Source organism: Xenopus tropicalis, chromosome 6 (assembly GCF_000004195.4).
Source record: "Xenopus tropicalis strain Nigerian chromosome 6, UCB_Xtro_10.0, whole genome shotgun sequence".
NCBI classification, from domain to species: Eukaryota; Metazoa; Chordata; class Amphibia; order Anura; family Pipidae; genus Xenopus; species Xenopus tropicalis.
The window spans coordinates 28,640,179-28,663,844 of record NC_030682.2 but is presented as its reverse complement, the minus strand read 5'-3'; the positions used below and the strand labels follow the sequence as shown (position 1 = coordinate 28,663,844).

General features: G+C 37.6%; 1 protein-coding gene across 1 annotated transcript in view; it reads right to left on the bottom strand.

Moving 5' to 3' along the window:
• The window catches only part of cubn (cubilin), a 116,709-nt gene that overhangs the window by 74,198 nt on the left and 18,845 nt on the right, over positions 1–23,666 (bottom strand). Inside the window, exons 16-27 of the mRNA XM_012965626.2 lie at positions 23,340–23,502; positions 21,300–21,490; positions 20,189–20,345; positions 16,297–16,475; positions 15,639–15,804; positions 14,538–14,763; positions 13,039–13,169; positions 5,681–5,867; positions 5,120–5,277; positions 4,858–5,039; positions 4,235–4,391; positions 3,504–3,688 (exon numbers count right to left, since the gene is read on the bottom strand). Of these exons, the coding sequence (XP_012821080.2) occupies positions 3,504–3,688; positions 4,235–4,391; positions 4,858–5,039; positions 5,120–5,277; positions 5,681–5,867; positions 13,039–13,169; positions 14,538–14,763; positions 15,639–15,804; positions 16,297–16,475; positions 20,189–20,345; positions 21,300–21,490; positions 23,340–23,502 (2,082 nt within the window). The remainder of the gene's footprint in view (positions 1–3,503; positions 3,689–4,234; positions 4,392–4,857; positions 5,040–5,119; positions 5,278–5,680; positions 5,868–13,038; positions 13,170–14,537; positions 14,764–15,638; positions 15,805–16,296; positions 16,476–20,188; positions 20,346–21,299; positions 21,491–23,339; positions 23,503–23,666) is intronic.

The window sequence follows — 23,666 nt, the reverse complement described above, 5'->3', positions numbered from 1 at the left end:
TTGTCCTCACACTGTTCCCCATAGCACTGCGCAAACTATAGCATCTTGTTTACACCAATGCCTATATATATATATATATATATATATATATATATATATAGTTTTTATCTGTACACTGAGATAATTGGGAGCCAGAGTAAATGCTAGACCACAAAATGGTTTTGGTGTAAAGTAAAATTAGACCAGTGGTTGCAGACAGTATTACAGACAGAAAGTTTTGTTTATTAACATTGACTATAATTTCACCTGATGCAGTAACCCAAAATAAACAATTAGCAATTAGCTTTGATCAGAATAACTGAAGTACATTTCTAATTGGTTGCTATGAGTTACTGAAATTGAGTGAGCCCAGTGTTAGTAAATGAACCCCAGCTGAGTTACAGGGATCAGTCAACTACCAAATGGAGGCCATAGCCAGCACACAAGGGGGCAAATAGCTCTGTCAACCGATTTGCCGTTGAGAATGAATTTTTTGGTGCAAAACAAGTAGCGGGAGCTGCAGAAGGTGAGACGTGAGTACCATGCGGTATGTGACATACGCAAGTAACGGTTAGATTGGCGCCTGGCATTAGCACAGTAGTATGGAGAACTCTGTATGTTACCTGACATATTGGTAAATATACACTGTGCAACTGCACCTTGAAATATATCTATTTCTGTCTGTTTATGTATCTTCTAAGCAATCATGGATGACACCTTTCATGCTATGCGCCAAGTTGGTTTATACTGACAAACCAATTTACAGAAAATACTGTACATATATCACATACACAGAAGGGGAATTATATAAAGAAACCTTGTTTTCATCAGAAAATGTTTTCAGTTTTCATGGATTTATTAACCCAAATGGCCTGCTGTTTTTATTAGTAAATGAAAATGTTGCATGGAAAAAATATATACAGTTTACTCTATGCCTAATGCCTACTCTGCAGTGAGAGTAAAAACAAACCATGGAATTAAAGTAATTGGTCTGTTCAAAGTCTGAATAGTTTTCAAAGTGTTAATGCCTAGCACTGCAAGCAGAACAGTTATGAATAGAGTTTTTGAAACTTCCCCTAATTACAGTAACACTTCCTGGCAGCATCTGATCCAGTGATACAGGCCAAGAACACAATGTGACCAGATGACATCTCCATTGAGAGGAAGAGAGTACATGCAGGGATAGTGGGGCTGAAATAAAGTAATTGCAGGTTACTATGCCAATACTGCTTGTGATTATCACATGCATAACTACTATAGAAGAAGAGCTACCAACTTGTGTGTGGCAGTGGGGGGTGGCACTACAGTAGACTATCTCACTGTCTGAAGCTGTAAAGTGCAACTGGTTAGTGGGGCAGATAATAATGTGTAACCCTAAGGAGAAAAGACCACCTAGAAATAAATTGTCCTTAGAAAGATAGGATGGTACTACATGTTTCTTGTGAAATCAAATATATTCCAAGGTTTAGGGAAGTTTATGGCTCATTTGAACTGCTTTATCTTTTCACCACCTACGCATCCAGTTTAGTTGACATGTTGCTAAGGCTCACCCCTAAAGAGACAGAGGCACTGTTATATAGTCATGGTTATATTGCAGGAGACAGTTTTAAAAAAATGTCTCCTATCACTTGTGAGACATAAAGTGTCCTCAATGATATCTTCAAATCTTATGTTGAAATATTTCTGGATATACTGTATGTGGTATAATGGTGTTCTTAACCAGCGCATGGTATTTATAGACAGAATATGGTCTTAAATTCTCTCACACTCTTCTGGAAGACAGAAAAAAGCTATAAAGTAAAAAATTATCCTGGGCAATCTGTGGATTCTGACAGACGCCAGAGGCATGGTCGGACTGGGCCCGACCCTTGTTGGTGCGACTTCCCCCCAGCCCGACCGTTCCTCTCCTGACGCATTACATTTGCGCAAGCTTAGGGCAGGACGTTGGGTGGGGGACCCTATGGGGGGTTGGGGGGCCCCTGCAGGGGGGGGTTAGGGGACGCAGCCGGCGGGGGAACCTGCAGGGCCCCTGGGGCGGGAACACCCCCAGTCTGGCCCTGGCTAGAGGGGCTGCTGTAAGATTCCATAGATAGTTACTATTTAGTTGGCTGGTTGAGGGCTGTTTGGGCATCTGTCTACTTAAAATGCCAGGGCCTACTTTGAATGCCAGTCCGGGCCTGATCATGAGTAATATACCTATTATTACTTTAGGAGAACTTAGCCATGAAACATCTATTGCAAGTGAGTCTTGTCAATTTTCAGTGGTATTATACCCTTCTCTACCCTTTCACTCCAAAAAAATAAAGCAATGGACATGCCATTTATAAAGAATCCATTAATATCCATCAATGGGTTATAACTGCTACCCTCACTACCCATTAATATATTATACAAACCCGACTCTTTTCTTGGGTAGGATTTTAAATAGTAACTTTATATAATGAATGGAATTTAGGGTTAAACCTGCAAGTAAATTATTTCCAGCTTCTCAGATATTTCTTCAGGCATTTTATTGTAACACTAGTTTGGCAGATCTATCTGAAACGGCTGCAGGCATCCTGTGTGTGTCACCGCAGTGAGTCAGTTTCCTCTCTATGGCACATCATTCAGTATCACTTTGTATATCAAGTCATGCTCAGTCTGTGATTGAAGTACACACTGAATACTGAAGTCTACAACAAGGAGATTCTCTAGTCATAGAGCAGATATCCTGAGAGCAGCAGTCCACATGATAAGACCAAAATGTGTGCAACGCATTCAAATTTGGTGCTTTTAGCAATAGTTTTACCCAGCATTCCCACGTAACTGGACTTATGCAAAAAACTACATGTAATGTAGCTTGCAGTATATTTGTCAATGCGGGTGCAAAATCTGGTGCTAGTTATAGGGGCATCAATGTTGGGGGTGACAGAGCCAGTTTGCACATAATTTCACTGGTGCAACACACAAAGCCCTAGAATTATTGCCTGCTCAAGGTAGGTGTAAGGTACAGGGCTACATTTTACCCTATTTTGCAAAGCAGGATGAATCATGATGCCAAAAGTATATAGGAGCACAATTAGGCATTAGGTACTCTTGAATGGCATTTTGGCAGAGGAAATTCTGCACCAATAGTTACACCTATCAATGTGAATAAGCCTTTAAATCACAAAGCAAGGCTTAAACATACTATCGCAATTGCCCAATGCTAGACAGGCATTTTATTAAATGTAGTTACAAGGCACACTGTTGGTTTCCATTTGGGGTTGCCAAGGGGCAGAGATGAAGACAAGCTCTTGGAATTTGATAGGGTTGCTAGAAAGCATTTTATAACATGTAGTAGCTTTGCTTGCGCTTTACAGCACATCTGGTCAGTAGGTAGTCATGCCTCAAGACTTCAAAATTCGTGCTACAACCACCACCTGCAGAACAGTGCAGGTTTGGTTGTAGGACCATAGTCTAACATGTTAGCTAGATATTAATCTGGTTAGAATCTTGCAAGCCAAAGCAGTAACAGGACACTTATACAATAAAAGACAACATACCTGTACATAGTCATTGCAGGAGAAATATCCCTCTACATTAAATGTTGTGAATGTATAGTTTATGGTGTTCCCTAATGTTGCTTGTATCGTCCAGTTGCATTGTTGGTTGTGGGGATATGAGTTCGGATAGTTTAAGCTTTCCAATATTCCTCGGCTGCGGTTAGCAATCATAACACCCTGGCAAGCTTAAAAAAATGAAAAAAATTAAGTAGTCAACCCTAAAAGTCCACCCTAAAAGTGGATAGAAATAAAAGATAAATTGCATTTTCTAATGATTTGTTTGTTACCCACAAGGTTTCCAGCTTACATTTTACCTGGGAATCAGTGCAGTCTGCAGCATGCACATTACTGAGTACCCCTATGTAATATGTGCCAATTTTAAAGAGATAAAATAGCTATCTGTTATATATTTTTAGCCATTTTAATAATACAACCAATATTACAGTGCAATAAATCGAACTGAAATAAATGAATATTGAAATAAACTGTTGCTGATTAATTTTTTGTGATTATTTTTTTAATTGGTTTAGTTATTTCTCCTCTATAACAAGTAGAAGGCTGTGGTGCATAAGGAAATTTGACCACCACTTTAAATAGGCTTTAAAAAGAATAACACAAGCAAAAGGGAGGGTATCTATGAATCCCTGAAAATGTAAAAAATTTAACTATGAAAACATTAAGAGAACGTATAATACACCTGTAAGCCTATCAGTCAGTATGAAGGTACTTACTTTGCTTGTATGTTGCGAAGAAGCCACTGAATGAAATTGAGTTATCTGTCCTAAATTTTACATACACATTGCTTCCTGAGGACCTGATTGGATCTGGCAGCCTCTTTCCACATAATTTTTCCAATAAATGTGAATGTGTGGTATTGCCATCATAAACCTACAAGGAAACACAGTATGGACTGCTTAGGATTCTATGTTTTTTCTTTACGTTACTGGGCCCCAGACCAAAATCATATTAGGGCCCCCCTATGCCAGCCATGCCCCACTGGGCCCTCAATACCTCCTGCCCCTGCCCCCCAGCAGCTGCAGGGTTGTCTAGCCTACTTGAAATATTGAGACACACAGAAAAAAACTGATTACAGTAGGCACTTTGGTAAAAGGACCTAAAAACTGCAGTTCTATCACAGTATGAAAAACCTTCAATCTGTATATCTGCATATACCTGTTTTTAATTTAATTAAACTAAATGATCTGCTTTCACTGTTTTACACATGCATATGTTTTATTTTCTTGTGAGTATATGGCATTCATCAGAAATCAAAAATGAACAATATATGTTTGCCAAAGCGACTATGTGCTCTATAAATGTATGTTTATGGAGAAGTATGATTTGGTGCACTTACAGCAAGATAGTCATTCTGACAGTTTGAATGCGACTCTAAATCAAAGTGTTCAAATTGTATCTCAAAAGTGCTTCCACTAGATGCCATCATCTGCCAGTAGCACTCAGAATTGTGATAGTATGGCATGGGGAAGTTTGGAGATGTGAACCCACCGGAGACAGATGTAAGGGTTCCACCACATCCTGCAACAAGAAATATAATGATCAAGGAAACCAATATATAAAATAATATGACATTTTTTCTGCAACAGGAAAGGGTGTACCTGTAGTTGCGCTGTCCCAATGAGCAGAAAATCCAGTTTCAGAGTAACTAGAGTCACTTCGAAATTTTACCCAAAGTTTATTGCTGTGGGAGACAATTACCGGAGGAGGTCCCTGACAAAATTTTCCAAGCAATGGAGATATTTCGTAGCCCCCATCTCTAAAATAAGTTATTAAAAAGAAAACACAACATTAGCAATATTAGCTAAGCCAAAGAAATAAAGTAGTTCATTCCATACACAGGCAGATTTGCATACCCTAGGTGGCATATTGGTATAAAGTCTGCTTGTTGGCCAACCTCGCCAACCAGGCTGATCTTGCCATGTATTGCCACTTTAAGACTGATGTATAGATAGATAGATAGATAAATTTATAATTCAACTGAGGAATTAGGTTTTCTTTAACTGTTATCCAAGTACATATTACATTTCAAAACTCTAGTAAGATCAGACATTCTAAAAAGTCTATGGCACCAGCAGGCACAAAGCCTGTAATAAAAACATAGAATTGCATTTTAGGGCAACAACAAGAGAAATAATAACCACTAAATGAATGTGACTTGCCTGATTTCTACATGGTCCTTGTCACAGTTTGTAGATGTACTGAGCACAAAAGTTGTAAAATTCAGTAAAATCTGTTTATTTGTTTCCACTGTGATTGTGTAAATACACTCCAGGTTATTGGGGTAGCGGTTGGGGTAGTTTGGAGAAGAAAATATTCCAGATGCTTCTGTGTAGCTGGCATCACAGGCTTAAAAAGGAGTAAACAACAAAAAAATGGGCATTAATACTTTCTCATTTTTTTAACATGGATTCTATTAACAATTTGGAAAGCAAGCAGATAAAAATGTCAGTGTAGGACTGGCAAGATTGGGGATGACTTTCATGTAGTTAGCCAGCTTGAATATATTGCAATGTATAGACAAACAATCCCTGTTTTGTTTAAAGGGCATTTTTTTGGTAGCTTAATGCACAAAATGTCTGAATTTCTTTAATATATCAGTAACAGGTGAGTGCAGAGCACCTTTCTTCTTAATCCACATAATACAAAATATAACTGTGTATTAAATCAAGAGGCAGGAGCAAACAAAAAATTACAGTCATTGATAAAGGTGTAGCGCATTCATGGTAAAATGTATTTATTCCAGATTTGCAGTTTTTACTTTTATTATGACAGTGCATTAAACCTTTACATTCCAGAAAATGTACCATCTATAGCAGGTAAATGAAAGTACCAGCAACTGTAGATTCTGTGTTTTTAGGTTTCTCTGTGACCTATGTTACACTATCTGTAACTTGGTAACATGTGGCATGGATGGATCAAACAGGGATTCCCAAAAAAAAACCCCAAATCTTAAGTGAGCCACATTTTAATTCAAACCTGCTGACTGTTTAGATTGCTGGCACATCCTAATGCTACTATGTCTTTATAGTAAAACTCAGCTCAATCCCAGCTAATACATTCATTTCAGTAAGGCTAAACCTAGTTGTTTTCCCAAGATTTTTCCACAATCCAAGCCAGTATTATTCTATAAACCCTGATATTTGGACAATCATTATCCTTAAAAAAATCATGTGTTCAAAACTGAACTCAAATGTTTGTAAGCAAAGTCTGGATGAGAATGCCATGCAACTCAATTCTGATACAGTTGAGAGAAACATACAAGAATAAATCCAGATTTTTAGGCAGAATTCATTCCCATTTATAAAATCAGACTCATCTTGATTCATGGAAATGGAATCTCTTTTCGAGTTCAATTACTTGCGTTCTTGTGGCCCATAGGGTGAAGAAACCCCTTAGGGTGAAGACACACAGAGCTTCTAGCAGCAGATATTTTTTCATTGCTACTAAATGCCAGAAAATCCCCTGCCATAGACAGTACTGAGAATGGCCTCTGCTTAAACACACATAGAGACAATTATCAGTAAATGATCAGCATTGTCTATTTCTGTAGCCACGACAAGTAGCTGTTACTAGTAGCTCCATGTGTCTTCACCCTTAAAGGAACAGTAACATCAAAAAATTAAAGTGTTTTAAAGTAAATAAAATATAATGTGCTGTTGCTCTGCAAAAAACTGGTGTTTTTGCTACAGAAAAGCTACTATATAAATAAGCTGCTGTGTAGCCATGGGGGCAGCCATTTAATCTGGAAAAAAGGAGAAAAGGCACAGGTTACATAGCAGATAACTAGTAGATAAGCCCCATATAATGGGGATTTATCTGTTATCTGCTAAGTAACCTGTGCCTTTTCTCCTTTGAATGGCTGCCCCCATGGCTACACAGCAGCTTACTTATATAAACTATAGTAGTCTTTCTGAGGCAAACACACCAGTTGTAGCAATGCAGGGCAACAGTACATTATATTGTAATTATTTTGTACACTTTTTCTGGTGTTACTGTTAGTTTAATATTCTAACAATGCCAAGAATAGGGGACATTATCCCCTATGCAACACCATTAACATCACAAGTATAATCTTATCATATGGGACTGTTTGCAGAGATACAGAGCTCTGGTTGTACGTTTGTGCCCCAGGTTTCATGGGATCCGAGCAACATGTACAACTGCATCTCTGAAATCCTACAAACCCCATGAAAACAGAATTTTTTCTACTTGCTAATAAAAAAACATCAAAACAAAGGCTCACCAACTAATTAGACGAAGCAATGAAAACACCACAAGAAAAATGGCTTTTAATAAACAGAGCCCATTGTAATTCTACTTGACATTTAAATCTGCTGTGACTGTGAATGCCAGCTTTGTGGGGGAACGTCGTTAAACTGCAGTTTTTTTTGCATTATATTGTGCATAAACACCCCTGGCAACAAATTAGCTTTTTAATGCTGTACTTGAGGCCAGAGTGGGAAAATAAATGTTTAACTGTCTCCAAAATTACTTAGACTCTTTATACATTTACTATTTATTTTTAAAACAGATTGCACTTAAATAATTATGCTTTTATTAATATAGTTTTGACATATTGGGCAGCATCTTAATAACAAATATCAGACTCTCCCACAGTGGATATTACAGGCTAATTTAAACACACACAGAAGAATCAAATTCATCAGCATTTAATGTGCATGTAGTTTTGGCACAGGAAACAGAGCACCCAAAGCAAAACAGCACCATGAAGGTAGTTCCCTGGTCAGAACTGAACCCATTTCCTAAACGCTAAGGGGCAGCAATGTTAACAACTGTGCCCCTCTTACTGCATATATAAAATGGGCACATTTTTAAGATTTAAATACAGGTAAGGGACCTGTAATCCAGAAAGCTCAGAAACTAGGGCTTTCCAGGTTTTTTTTCCATGATTTGGATCTTCATACTTTGTCTACTTTAAATCACTTTAACATTAAATAAACCCAATAAGATTGTTTTGCCACCAATATGGATTCATGCAGCTTAGTTACCATCAATTACAAACTACTGTTTTATAACTACAGAGAAAAAGGGAATAAGTTTTGAAAATCTGAGTTATATAATGGAGCCAATAGGAGATGGCCTTCCAGTAATTTGAAGCTTTCTGGCTAAAGAGCCTCTATACCTTATATTTTGACCAAACTACTAATATTCTAGGCAGGCTCATAGTGGCTGCAGAGATATACATTTCAGAAAGGCAATCACTATACTTAGGACAGCTCTTTAGATAGATGAAGGGTGGGCTGGGGGATGGCTCCCATTCCATTGGTTGGTGTGGAAGGCAATGGGTAGATAATAATTATGTCTGCATTTTTTATAAAGATTACATGGCAAATTTTGACCACAAGTTTTGCCACAAAACTGTGCCAGGTGAAAAAGTTTGCTCATCCCTTGTTGCCACTCTTCTTTAAAACAACACCTGCCTACTACAACCATAATATTTTATTGCCTGATTTTAACAAGGGCCTTGAATATCATTTCTACTGACTTGGTGGAATGGCTAGTTCATATGTAAAGGTCCTATGTTTGTGTTTTCACCGTTATGGAAAGATTGTGTATTTCATTTGGCCGAGAAAGCAGAATTTGCTTGCAATTACTTCTTTTATGTAGATGCCAAGCTAAATACTCTTATAGCAAAAAGTAGAAGAGACAAAAATATGTTGACTTCAATCAACACCCTTAACTATGACAGTTGTGTTTGGTTGCCTTGGTTACTAAGTATTTGAAGCATAGGTATATCTTGCTCTAACCTTGGGAGGTATGATTACAAGATGGAACCTCAATTTTTAATGTGGTTACCTTAAGGTCTGGCATTCACAATAAAGTTTCCAGTGAAACAGAACTGTTGTCAACATCTCTCTCATCACTGAAAGCTTTCCATCTTGCAGTAAATACAATCAACAAAGTAAGCTGGTTATGTGGCATAAAAGCAAGTTTGGGCACTTGCCAAACCACCGAAGACAACTTCATCTTTCGCAGTGTATTAACAAATGAAATGGTTCTGTCCGTTAGTATCACTTCTGCTCTGCAAAAATCTTGTTCTTTTAAAAAGCAAGAGCAACTTACAGAAATAACATACAAATATACAGAGCCTAAAGATACCATAAAGGGAAATATATATTCAATACCTGAATACGCTATATGACACTTTAAATTACACTGGTAAAAGCTGTGTGTTTGCTTCAGAAACAATACTATAGTTTATGTAAATAAACTGCTGTGTAGCCATGGGAACAGACATTAAAGCTGGAAAAAAAGGAGAAAAGGCACAGGTTTAATAGCAGATAACTTTTGTAGAATACAATGGTGTTTTACAGAGCTTATCTGTTATCTGCTATGTAACCTGCTATGTCTCTTTTTTCCAGCTTGAATATCTTACATGTTAAGTCCTCAGAAGTGAGCTCTGAGCAATTTTACATTTATCTGTTTTGACAGTTTTTAAAAAAAAAAAGAGATATTGCACTAATAAGAACAGGTTTTTATTTTTTAAATTCCTGTGAGTAGTGATGAGCGAATCTGTTCCGTTTCGCTTCACCATAAAATTCGCGAAATGGTGAAAAATCTGTGAGACGCAGCTGTCCTGTGACTTTTTTTGTCACCCAACAAATTTTTGACGCATGCCAAATTTTAATGGAAGTTTTGCAAAACAATTTGCCAATGAAGAAATGCGGAATGTGGCTGCGAATCCATGCCTGGCAAAAAAATTAGCTCATCTCTACCTGTGAGTTATGTGGAGATCGTCTATTGGAAGACGCAAGTCAAGGTAAATAATAGGTAAATAATAGGTAAATAATATGGCAGCTTCCACTTAAGTGTATAAATGCAGCACATGTAGCAAATGGTATGTGCATAAAACACTCTACGAAGAGTGGCTGTGGCCTTCAAAAACACGTTGCATTAATTTAGTTATTTAACTGGTTAAATTAAGGAAAATCACGTTTTTCAAATCTTGGTGGAATGCCAGCCTCAAGATTATTATTGTATATTGGTGAATCACAGAGTATGGACTGTTGAGGTACAGCACCCTCAGATTACTCTAATTGTATAGATTGTTATATATTGTGAACGTGTGTATTAAACAAACCATTTCCATATACCTGTACTGAAGAGAAAATAAAGATAAACCTTGGAAAACTTTCAAATATCCGTGTTGTTCATTTCAACAAAAAAACTCATTTAGAAAGATGAGGGTTCAATATAAAGAGAACTTTCCTTACTCTGTTTGAGGGTATTTGACTTTTAATGGCCATGCATGTACCTGGTATAGGTACAGAGGCACAATTAATTAGGAAGTATAGAGTTAATACTATTTCATCTCCATGCTGCGAGACCACAGCCAGATCAGGTCTTGGGATGGAAGTAAAATTACTGCTGACGTGGACACTTTGAATTCATGCATTTGTAAAATGTGGCCTGGCGCTGAGCAGTGTGGTGGAAACATACTTTAAAGTTGTATTCTGATGTGGGTGCCAAGGGAGCTGTTGAAGCACTAAAATAATGCCAGCCTCTGTCCTGTTTTTATCCTATTGTCTGCTTTCATTAAGCTAAACCTTGTAACATTTGAGATGGGGCCCATGTGTATTAATCTAGAATATATAGCAGTAAGGAGTCAAATCTAAATGATCATATTTGAAGGTCATTTTTGAGATTTCCTTTTGTCTTCTATTTTTGTTACAGTTCTCTGGTAGCTGAATCAGATTCGTAGAGAATGCTGCCGTCTGAAACCACTTACAATACTGGCACGGTGTCCAGTCTGAGTGGGAAGTGAAACTGCAGCTTTTCCACCAATTTACAAATCTAGCCCCATCATTAACTCTTTAGGGTAACTGCAGCAGAGTTCTTTTTAATGAGTCATGGTATTAATTTAATACTTTGATCTCTATTGGGCATAGGTAGATCTTTGCAAACTCAAAAACAAGTTCCATATAATGGCATTTGCGTGATAAAACGTTTCCTTTCCCCTTCCCTGAGGGATACAGAAGACTGCCCTGTGCCTCCCAAGAAAGATGTTTTTCACTATTCCTGAATTGTAGAAAACATTTAACCACATTCCAGTCCTAAATAGTATAACTGTTTCTGTATGCATTTATAGAATATTCCATAAGGCTTTGATTTTCAGGACTATGTCCTGGTACGTGTTCTTTTTATGTCTTATTACTGACATCCTGAGACTACAAGAAAGGAGGGAAATGGTAGCCAAGTTTAGTCTTTTACATTAATAGTATTTTTCGAATTTAATACAGAGAACAGTATTCTCCAATCTTCAGGTGAAGAGAATTATCTGCAACTTCATTTAGCTGTCTTCTATCCGAGATCTGCCAGTGTTTCATGATGCATGGCTGGTCAGCCTCTGTGGTTCTACTCTTGGGGGTGCAGAATGTCTGCTGCTAATGTGGCAAGTCTTTGGCAGCAATATGACTAAAATGTGAGACCAACAGTTCTACATGGTGGGCACACACCATTTGCACTCTAATAACCCTTGGACAGATTTTTTGGGTCTGAATTGCACAAACAAATTTTCTGGATTAACCTTTTGGATCTACTTAACGCCATGTTTTTTTTCTCTTTAATACTTCAAGCACAGTACATCTATAAATCCACAGTACATCTATAAATCCTTGGCACTTATCCTCTGAAATATATTTTTCCACTGCATGACCTTTTCTTAATTTTAACTGAGATGCTGAACACTTACTTTTTTATTTCAGCCTGGGCATGTTTACAGAGAGAAAGAGAACACGTATCCCAGCATAGCTACTCCACCACAGGCAGTGAAAGATGCAAATTCCTGGAAACCAATGGCTGAAGCTGGCATGCATTAACCAACAGTGGCTCGCGTTCCACAGAAAAGAAGAGACCGTTTTGAACAAAGGCCTTTTACAAGGATTATGTTGAATATTCCAAGTACAGAAGTGACCACATCATCCCAAGTTAATCTTTCAGGCATTTTAAGTACATGTTCACCAAAAACCTTTTCATTACCAAGTCTTTTCCTCTCCTTGAAAGAGATGCCAGCCATACTACAATGATATTGCTTATGCCCAGCACCGGCAAAAATAGATTATTGACTGGATTATGGATTATACGTGTGCCATCAAAGGATGGTTTAATAGATTTTGCCATTTAAGTGACAGAACAAAATGTAAAAACAATTTTCTGCATAATTTTATAGGGGCGGCTAAAGTCCAGTAAAACCATAAGTTTCTAATTTTCCCTGCATAATTGTGCTGTACAAATAACCAGGCTTATGGAATTAAGCAGGAAAGTAGAAACTTGTTGTGTTAAAGGACAACTAATAAACAAAGGCTATTTTTCAGTTAACTTGTGGTTTCTTGCCCTTAAGGCAAGTAACCACAACCTCATGAAAAGATGGCATTTACATTGTTATTTATTAGTTTTCAGTACTATGAAATACTACATATCAACTACTTACTTACTTACTACTTATTACAGACAGTATTTATTTTCTGTCCTGAATGAAAAAAGAAAATCATATTACCTGTAGTTGCGTTGAGCGAGGTGTATCTGGCTGAAAACCCCTCAACTGCTGTATTTGTATCGGTAACCAAAAGCACAGTCATTGTGTTGCCTCTGCTGGTTATTGATGGAGGGATGGATCTGCCACAAAATCTAGGAATCAAAGGTAAAAAAACCATACATTATGCCTGTGCTTTTGGACTTACTCTTACAATACTCAATGTCCTAACTAAATAACAGATAAATTAATGATGGGCCCAAATCTGCTTTCCAAATCTTGGCTGCAAGGAACTCCAGAGATTAACAGTTGGTTAATACTGACCATACTAATTGATATTAGCATAAGTGCCAGATAATTCTCTAGATCAATCAGTTAAATTCTAGAGCAATTTATTCACATGCTTGAATTGCCAAAGGGCACATCTAATCACAACTGGCACAGTTCAGTTCAGTGTAACTGTAAGCATTCAGAGTATGTGTGTTTAACCAGCTTTGTTGGAACTGTAATGATTGTACAGCAGCACAACAATGAAGGTAAATCGAGACAGTTACCTGCACTAACAGTTCTGTTGTAGACCAAACAGACTATACATTACATTATAGAATTAATCTTGCCTAGAGAACCAACATCGACCGTTGCATTCATATTAAATTTTTTTTACTTTATTCTATATTCACATTGACCCCTTATAATTAAGCCTATCACTTTCATGCATACCAAAAGCACAAGTCATAGGCTCAGTATGGCACGCATCAAAAGTCAGTACCTGTATATATAGATTCCAAAAAACATTCCCCACTTCCCCAAAAACAAGCTCATTACCTGTACTAACAAGACTGGCAATAACACAAAATATCATTAAATATAAGTGTATATAAGTGTATAAAGCACCTGAAGCCTGTGTCTTATTTTTGTTTTATAAAGCATCTGAAGATTATGCCTTATCTTGTGCCATCATGTGTTTATTAAGTGGTTGTTTTTAGTGGCTTACTATTTATCTTTTATTTAAACTGAGCCCTAGAATTCAGCCTGAAAGAAAATGATTTCTGTATTAGGCCAGGACTGAGTTAGATGCCTCAAGACAGAAGCCAAAAACTGCTGAAAGAGACTCCCAAGTATCTCCATTGTCACTCACTGGAGAATGCTAAATGCAGTCAAACTCACTTGTATCTTTGGAAATACTGAGCTTCTGGTAAGAATTAATATGATCTGTGCACAACGTTCCACAAGCAAACATTGCAGAACAGTGATCACTGCCCTCAACCACTCATATGCTGCACCTTCTCTTAAATTTACTTTCAAAGACAATAAGCTTTATCAGACTGTATAATGTTAAGTAGCCTTAACATTTGTAAAAAGAACATTTTTGGAGCAAAGTCAGGTCGACTGTAGATTTGATTCCTGTGTGAGTTCTTTGTAAATTACTCCCTTGTCTTGCAGGCACCAGTTGTACATTGCACAGCTTTATAGGAAAATTATTTTGTTTTATACAAATTTATGATAAGGAAACTGAAAAGTACCTTCCAATTCTAGATTCCATGATAGCACTTGCACTATCATATATATCCAAATAATCATAACTGCATGAATATCCATGTTCAAGATTGAAGGAGTCGAATGTGAGGCGTATCAGATTCCCAGGGGGAATGGAGATGAACCATGTGCATTGGATTCCATGTGGGTAGACAGCTGGATAACCTGGACTAGTAATGGTACCTTGAGTGTCAGTAAGGGTACCTCCACAGCCTGTAAAAAAACAACAGTCAGTAGACTTCCCCTGAAGCTCTGCAAATAGCAAAGCAAAGGTAAATAGTCTAAACACAAAAATGGTGGGTTTGCAATATTTCAAATGTGTGTATGATGTAAAAACTGGCTTAGATTACATACATACTTGTGATGCATGGGGGTGATAGGCAAACCATTCCCCTTATGGTGTGTATGTTAACTGCAGTTAGAAGTAGCAATTACTCATCTGCTGCAAATACCTTTGGAACCTTTAGGATACTAGACCTCAATCAGACTGTCTACTGTAAGATTTAACTATTAATGTGCAAATTGCTTGCATTGTGAGTTATTCTTTAGGAAGATAGGCCAAACTTCCATTATGTTTAAGCAGTCTTTAAAGGGGTGCTTCACATTTTAGCTAACTTTTAGTATGTTATAGAATGGCCTATTCCAAGCAACTTTTCAATTTGTCTTTATTATTTATTTGTTATCATTTTTGTATTATTTGTCTTCTTCTTGCAACAAGCCCAAAAGCTATTATTCTGTGAGGCTATAGTTTTATTGTTATTATTACTTTTTGTAACTTTCTTTTCTATTCAGGCCATCTCCTATTCATATAACAGTCTTTCATCCAATCCAACCCCTGATTGAAAATGAAATAACTAAAAAAACTACAAATAATAAAAAATGATGACCAGTTGCAAGAATAACACTCTATACATCATACTAAAAGTTAAATAAAAGGTGAACAAACCCTTTGAAGTCTCTTTAAATATGAGTGTTACGTTTGGCCCAGTATTATGTAGTGGTCTTGTGGTACTTTCTTCCCTATATAATAGTATGAGGGAAGCTATTTAATCATTATTCTTTAACAAGGTGAAAGAATCTAAACTCACCCTCAATCAAAGATTGATATGAAATAGAGAAACCATGGTTTGTGGCTGAAGAGTCGGTAGTAAATCTGATATAGAGGGCTCTCTGAGTAGATTGAGCAGGCACAGGCATTTCAGGCCCACAGTATTTCCCAATAAGTGGGGAATCTGAAGATGAACCATCCCTTATCTAAAGGAAAATAAGAGCACAGGTATTCAAAAGAAAGCCTCATATTATAATGTTATGTCCTTGTTAAATGTTACTATGATGTTACACAGTGTCACTTTGATGAATCTTGCATAGATTGGTTTTGAGATATGACACTGATTGGCTATCAAACCCTTAACAGCATCATTATAAACATGAAAACATACGTTTTCTTAGTTGGTGCAGAGCAGCTTGTACCATTGAGATTTGACTCAGCAGAGTTTGGGAAGGGTAGAAGGTAAACTAAAATAGTTCAGAATCTAAATTTAAATAACTGTAAAGTATGCTTGTTGACCATGGGTATCTACAACATATTAATGGGACACATATAATCATAAAACATAGCAACAGCATTTAACACAGTAACATCAAGTTGCGCACAAAGCAAACAGAATTTATGGAACAACCAGGAAGAACCAACTTTATCTAAAGATGCAAACAACAGCGGCAATATTAAAAATAATCATTACTTACCTCAACAAAATTAGAACCACAATTGGTACCAGCCAATATATCAAATGAGTTGAACGTAAGTGAGACCACTTCTCCTTCTGGTTGAGTAATGATCCATTCGCAGGTTCTCTCTCGAAAATACGCGTCAGGATAGTGGGGTGTGTGAATTACTCCGGCCCCTGTCAGAAAGCCCCCACAGGCTGAAAAAAGAAGAAAACTGTAAATAATGTTTTACAATCTGTTTATTTTCATATACAAGATGGATATATAGTCATGCAGTGCTTATAATGGATAATGGAAGTCCTGCTGTTAAATATAAGTATATACTGAAGTGTTCCATGACTATACAGACAATAAGGCACATGTCATCATAATACTGTATAGGTCATGTAACGTTTCCTCAACTTCTAATTTCCTAATGACTGAAGCAGGGGGTGCACAACCCCATATAATACACATGATTCTATTGTGTATGTGTGTAAAGGGGAGTTTTGTAATATCAAAGGCTGGTAAAGTATAAGGACTTAGAGGGCTTCCTAGTTTATATGTCCTGGTTGTTTCCCAAACTAACTTTCATATCAAGGAAAAGAGTGATTCCGGGGCTGGATATAGATTAGATAGAGGCAACATAGGCCTGGGGGCAGGTCCCCAGTTTTACTAGTAATTTAGTATTTATGTAAGTTTGTATACTTTCAAAAAAAGGTGGGTTTTAGTTACAAAGTTACAATCATAAAATTGACAAGCCACCATACCATCCCAAGGTAAACCCCATATGGTGGCCCAACTATTTACCTCTGGTCATTTTTTGTAGGCTGGCACCGCCCTGCATGGTATAATGTCTTGGGATAAGTGTCTCCTGACCAAGGGATTGGTCTCACAAGGCCTAATCTTCCCCCCTCCATTGGCTTTTAAATGAGAGAGACTGGTATGGTGGCTTGCTTACAGAAAGAATGACCAAAGTTCCATGTGGTTGTAGCACCCCACTCCCATCCCTTTAATGGCAGACTGGGTGGTGGTCTGGGAAATCTCTCTCTCTCTTAAAAGCCACAAGCAGGGGTGGATTAAACCTGTGAAACCAGTGTTTTGGTCATGGCAGTCTCTCTTCTTTAAAAGCTAATGGCGGGGGAGGATTAAGCCCTGTGCGACCAATCCCATGGTCAGAAGACACTTATTCCAAAACATAAGACCATGCAGAGAAGTGCCAGGCAATTTTATGATCATAACTTTGTAACTAAGAACCCCTATTACTAAAAGTCTATGCCAGGGATCCCCAACCTTTTTTACTCTTGAGCAACATTCGATTGTAAAAAGAGTTGGAGAGCAACACAAGCATGAAAAAGGTACCTGGAGGTGCCAAATAAGGGCTAAGATTGGCTATTTGTTAGCCCCTATGTGGACTGGCAGCCTATAGAAGACCCTGTTTGGCTTTACACTGGGTTTTTTGCAACCAAAACTTGCCTCTAAGCCAAGTATTCAAAAAATAAGCACCTGCTTTGAGGCCACTGAGAGCGACATCCAAGGGGTTGGGGAGCAACATATTGCTCGTGAGCTACTGGTTGGGGATCATTGGTCTATGCACTTACATAGATACTAAGTTACTAGTAAGCAGGGGACCAGGGAATATTCATTGATCAAACCTATCTCTTTTGTAGGTTTGTGGCTAACTTGGCCGGTCGCACTTCCGTTGTACTTAGCTTTGAAGTGCTCCCACAACCCTACTTTTTGTGTATTTTCATCAAAATATGATGGCTGATTGTAGGGTGGTGATGTCCCGACTAAAGCACGTAGCCAGTATAAGCACCAAGATAACAGGGCCAGGGTAAATGTAAGAGTTTGGCAAAGATCACAAGCCTAGACATTGGTTAGGCAATGCTTGAGTAAGATGCTTATCTAAAATAATACACAGTAACTCTGCAGTATGACAGCTAACCACAGCAATATGAAGAAATGGCATTAGCTGTTATTTGGAACATGAAACTTCCTTTGACTCACCCAATGGCAGCCATGCTAGATTTCAGTCCTTGCACCTACACAATACTAAAACGCCAAAGTAAATCTGGCTTTAAAAATTATACCCTTCTCTGTCTCACCTAATTGACCCAAAACTTAGGTCGTTTATTATAATAGCAACTTGTTTTAAGTAAAATTGCGCACAGTAAGTCTTTGAATTGGACTTGAGGTGACAATATGTTTTGTTGCGCCAGCTGGACCTTCTTTTGTATTCTGCATATAAAAAGATGTGACATATGTCTTTGTAGCCTAACTACTTGCTTAATAATTATGTACCCCCTCAAAGCGGCCATATACCTCAAAGTAAACAGCTGGACAAGGAAGTGACATTTTCGGAGCAATATCAAGGTAATAACATGCTGACAATGTATCTAAAGTTCCTAATTATTTTTCCTGTATTTATTACCTGTTTGTCCCAGCATTGATCCAAGTGTCTCACACACACCTAATATAAATAGCTTTATCCCTATTCCCCTTCTACCTCTCAGTTCATCTTAATTCCTATGTGTATTTTAAAACAGTAGATGCAATGGAAAAACAGCTTCTGGGTTAACAATGAAGCAGTTATTCATAAAGCAATTCGTTCATTTTCTTTGGCCTACAGGAATCATCGCTCACCTCTACGGAATCACCCCCAGTTCTGCAGAAAAGCCAGATATTTTGTGAGTTACGGTAACTAAGTGTCTTTTGTCCAAATAACACAAAATATGTACCAACTACAATTTCCTAGTTACAAAATGATGTCGCTTTTTCCCAAACAGGGTACCACTGTCCAGTAACTTTATTCATTAACACTTAACATCCAGCTGTCAAACTCCCTAGAGCAGAGCTGCCCAAGTGGCCCTCCAAAGGGTTTTTATGGTCTGGGCCTGCTCAAAGATTCCTTAGATTTCACTGTATGCAATCATCATTTTACTTCAACCCAACGCACTACCTGTAATAAGTTGGACAGCACTGCCCTATAGTAACCTGCACCATCTAAATCCTGCTCTACTCAATCTATTTGAGAGAGAATCAGCAGGGTCCTATTCACCACCAAAATGGTATCTTCATGTGATCAGACTGCTACCTGCTAACTAGCTAACCTCTAATGACAATGAAGCAATCACTTACACTTCAGCAGAGACACCAACCCAGCAGTTTTATATTTTGGGTGATGGCCACAACGCATTATAACACTGGAAACCTGCCCAATCCCAATCTCAGCTTTGGCTACTAGTCTGCTCTATCTCATAGTGGGCTGAACAGACAGATACCATACATTGAACTGAATATGTGTGCTTGACAAACTTTTGGTTTGTTGTCCAATTTAAGAAAATAATAATTGCAAATTTAGCATCTGGTCTAGTAAATTCTACTTTCTGCCTGGCTGCTATAGGTTACTAGGTAATAAAACACGATATCTATGACATTTCCACATAAGAACTCCCATTTATGTAAAATAGAGAAACAGTTATGAAGGTATCTTTAAAACACATCAACTAATTACAAACAGCACTTAAAAAGCTATAAATGATCAGTCACAGTTTAATTTCATCTCCTTATAGTGGTGAAAGTGCCCTTTCCATGTGATATTATACAGAAAGCTTAACTCTCCATGTTCCAATTTGTGCCTGTATGTTACCCAACCACTTAGACTGTAAGCTCTATGGGGCAGGGACCTCCTTCCTACTGTGTCTCATACCACATGGCACTTACTCCCTGTGTATTTATACTTATTGTATTTATTATAACACTTGTCCTCCCTGTGTGTAATTTTGTATATTGTAAGATTGTACAGTGCTGCCTACCCTTGTGGCACTTTATAAAAGTTATAAAGTTATACATACATACATACAACTCTATACAGTAATAATAAATAATTACAATCTATCCCCCATATTTTAAAAAAACAGATTCTTACCAACTTGATAAAATGCTTTAAAACTCGATCTTGTTACTGATGCATCAGATTTAAATTTGATCCAAAGTGCGTTTGAACTTGATGAAATAGGTGGGGGAATGGTAGTGTTACAGTATCTGCCAATTAAAGGTGCAGTTTCTGTGTCTCCATCTCGTATCTAGTACACGAATATATATTAAAATATCATCAACATACCCAGAACAAGAAAGATGCATTCAAATGGTTTTATATTATATAACATGCAGCTTGCTTTAGTGTCATTCTGTAACACTGTTCCTGGCACATGATTGGAAGAAAATATATTTCACCTGGCTGTCATTTTATTTATAATGAGCAGTCAGTTGAGTAACTACTGAACCGCGGATTTTCACCCCAAAATTTCTCTAAAGTTTTGCCAAACAATTCACCAATGTCGAAATGTGGAATTTCTCTGCAGATCCATGCCTGGCAAAATTTCACTAGTTAAAACACCTTGACTACTGGCCATTTAAATATACTTATAGTTGGAGACAATATGTATATAAGACATAAAAACATGTAACAACTGCCACAACATCATCCATATATAAAATGACTTTGAAACAGTTCAGCATTTCATTATTATTGTAAATTTGCTCCATTATAAATTATTACAGTTCTGCAGAATATGATATATATATATATATACTTTTTATAATAATAACAGTTATTTTAAATTTAATCCATTATTCAATACAAACTCCTAGGAATACTTTTAATATTTAGCTATATTTGGAAACTTTTTTTAAGCAGAATTCAAAAAGCATACAAAATAAATAATGACGACCAATTGGAAAGTTGGTTAGAATAGGTCCATCTATGTATATAACATTCAAAAATCTCATCTCAGACTGACAACTTTCCTTATAAACTAATAGCACTCCCAATGTGTTAGAATTCACTTACAAGAATCTAGCTGGGGCATTGGCCTAGCATGCCAGTGGGGTTAGGGGAAAGGCATGTCCCCCAAATTTTCTAATAGCACGTGCAGAGAAATACAAGCATAGGAATTCCAGACTAGCAAGCACAATTTAGTGGCAAAATGTAATGTTACAGAGTGTGGTTGTAATGTCCAGCAATATAACATCCTTACCTCCATATAAGAAAGAGAACAGCCACTGCTATTTTCTAATTCCAGGTTGGTAAAACGTAGGCTGATTTTTTCATTGGCCGGTTGCTGGATTATATAAATGCACTGTTTGTTCCCAGTATAAGGTTGTGGCCATCGGGGAGATGAAATAAATCCTTCATTGTCAGTAAAATTTCCTCCGCAACCAGGATCAGCTGTCATCGGTTAATGATAACACAAGAATTTTGTTAGAATATAACAATCTGTCGTCAAAAATCAGCAATAGAAATAGGTACATAAATTACACTTTACTTTGAGTGGTTCTTCACCAGGGTCGGACTGTGGGGTGCAGGGCCCACCGGGCAGGTGCCCCCACCAACTGCGTCCCCCACACCCCCTAACCCCCCTTCCTGCTGAGTCTCTCTTAGCCAGCCCCCCGCAGGGTCCCCCACCCGACATCCTCCCCTGAGCACGCATAACTTTAATGTGTCAGGGGGGGAAAAGGTTGGCCGGAGGAGCACCACCGGGGCCCACCGGCCCAGTCCGACCCTGTTGTTCACTTTTAAATTAACTTTTAGTATGATGTAGAGACTGCTATTGTGAGACAATTTGCAATTGGTTTTTATATTGGTTTTAAATTGGTTTTATATTTTAATCATTTGTGGATTTTGAGTTATTTAGCTTTTTATTCAGCAGCTCTCCAGTTTGTAAATTCAGCAATGTGGTGCTAGCAACCAGGCAGTGGTTTGAAGAAGAGACAGGAATATAAATGGAAAGATAAGTAAAAAAAAAGGACCAATAACAATACAAGTGTAGCCACACGGAACAATAGTTTGTAGCTGCTGGGGTCAGTGACCCCCATTTGAAAGCTGGAAGGAGTCAGAAGAGGAAGGCAAATACCTCAAAAACTATAACAAAACTATAAAACTATAAAAATTTAAACCAATTGAAAAGTTGCTAAGAATAGACCATTCTATAACATACTAAAAGTCAAGGGAACAACCCCTTTTGAAAAGAGGAAAGAATTATATAACTGGAAGACAGTGGGATGGGCATTTTAGTCATAAAGTCATATAGTCATAAATAGTGATGAGCAAATTTATTTGGCTGCCATCGATTCCTGACGAAATTCCGCATTTTGCCATCGGAAACTGCAGTGAAAATTTTCTGCAACAAAAAATTTGGCTAGATAAAACGCCCATTGACTTTAATGTCTATGGAGAAAGAAATTGCATATGTACTAAAACATTGTGCTTATAAAAGAAGCCACGTGGTAGGAGTGAGAAAAAATGGCCATTGACTTTAATGAATTTCCAGTAAGAAAAAAAGTTGCATGTGTAAAAACATTTTTCACCGTTTCAGGTGTTTGTCTAAGCAAAACAGGACAGATTCGCTTGTCACCAGTCATAAACGTAAGCTAGGATGCATTATTTCTGATTATAGTGGTACCATTGTACAGGTATGGGATCCCTTATCCGTAAACCCGTTATCCAGAAAGCTCCGAATTACGGAAAGCCCATCTCCCATAGACTCCATTTTAATCAAATAATTCAGAATTTTAAAACTGATTTCCTTTTTCTCTGTAATTATAAAGCAGTACCTTGTACTTGATCCCAACTAAGATATAAATAATCCTTATTGGATGCAAAACAATCCTATATTGTTTAATTAATGGTTTATTGATTGTTTAGTAGACTTAAGGTATGGAGATCCAAATTATGGAAAGACCCCTTATCCGGAATACCCTTGGTCCCGAACATTCTGGATAATGGGTCCTATACCTGTATCATGTATTGTACCTGTACTCGTCTCATAGCAGAGAGACAGTTGGAAAAAAATATTACAGGTAACTCATTACAACAGTGAAAGAGCTTAAGTGTATTTATTTTTATTATTTGGGATATTCCCAAGATTCTACACTAGGCAATATAGCAAACAGGATTGACACAATTAAATAAGCAATAATCTATTCATTAAAGTCAGTCTTTAATACTGAGCCGAACAACCCTTGCATCATGGGATGACAGAGAGTGGCTGAGCCCCAGACAAAACACTTTTACTCACAGGGCGATGAGATGTATGTGATATGAAAGCCTCTGTCTTCCCCTGTGTTACCCGAGTGAAAATGAAGCCAGGCATAGGGGCCAGAAGTCTGCAGAGGAGCTGGGGATAAAGTGCTGCAATATTTTCCAAGGACCCTATCCTGCGGAAGGAGTCCATCCCGAATCTAAAGCAAGCAAACATTGAAGAAATCAGACTTTTATACCAAGGGCAAATGTTCCTGTGGCTAAAACCAACCGTCGGTGGCTGCCGAGGCAGTGACAGCAAAGATGCTTAAATTAGGGCCAAATTACCAATTTAAAGATGATTGTGAGCATCCAATTCTTCTTT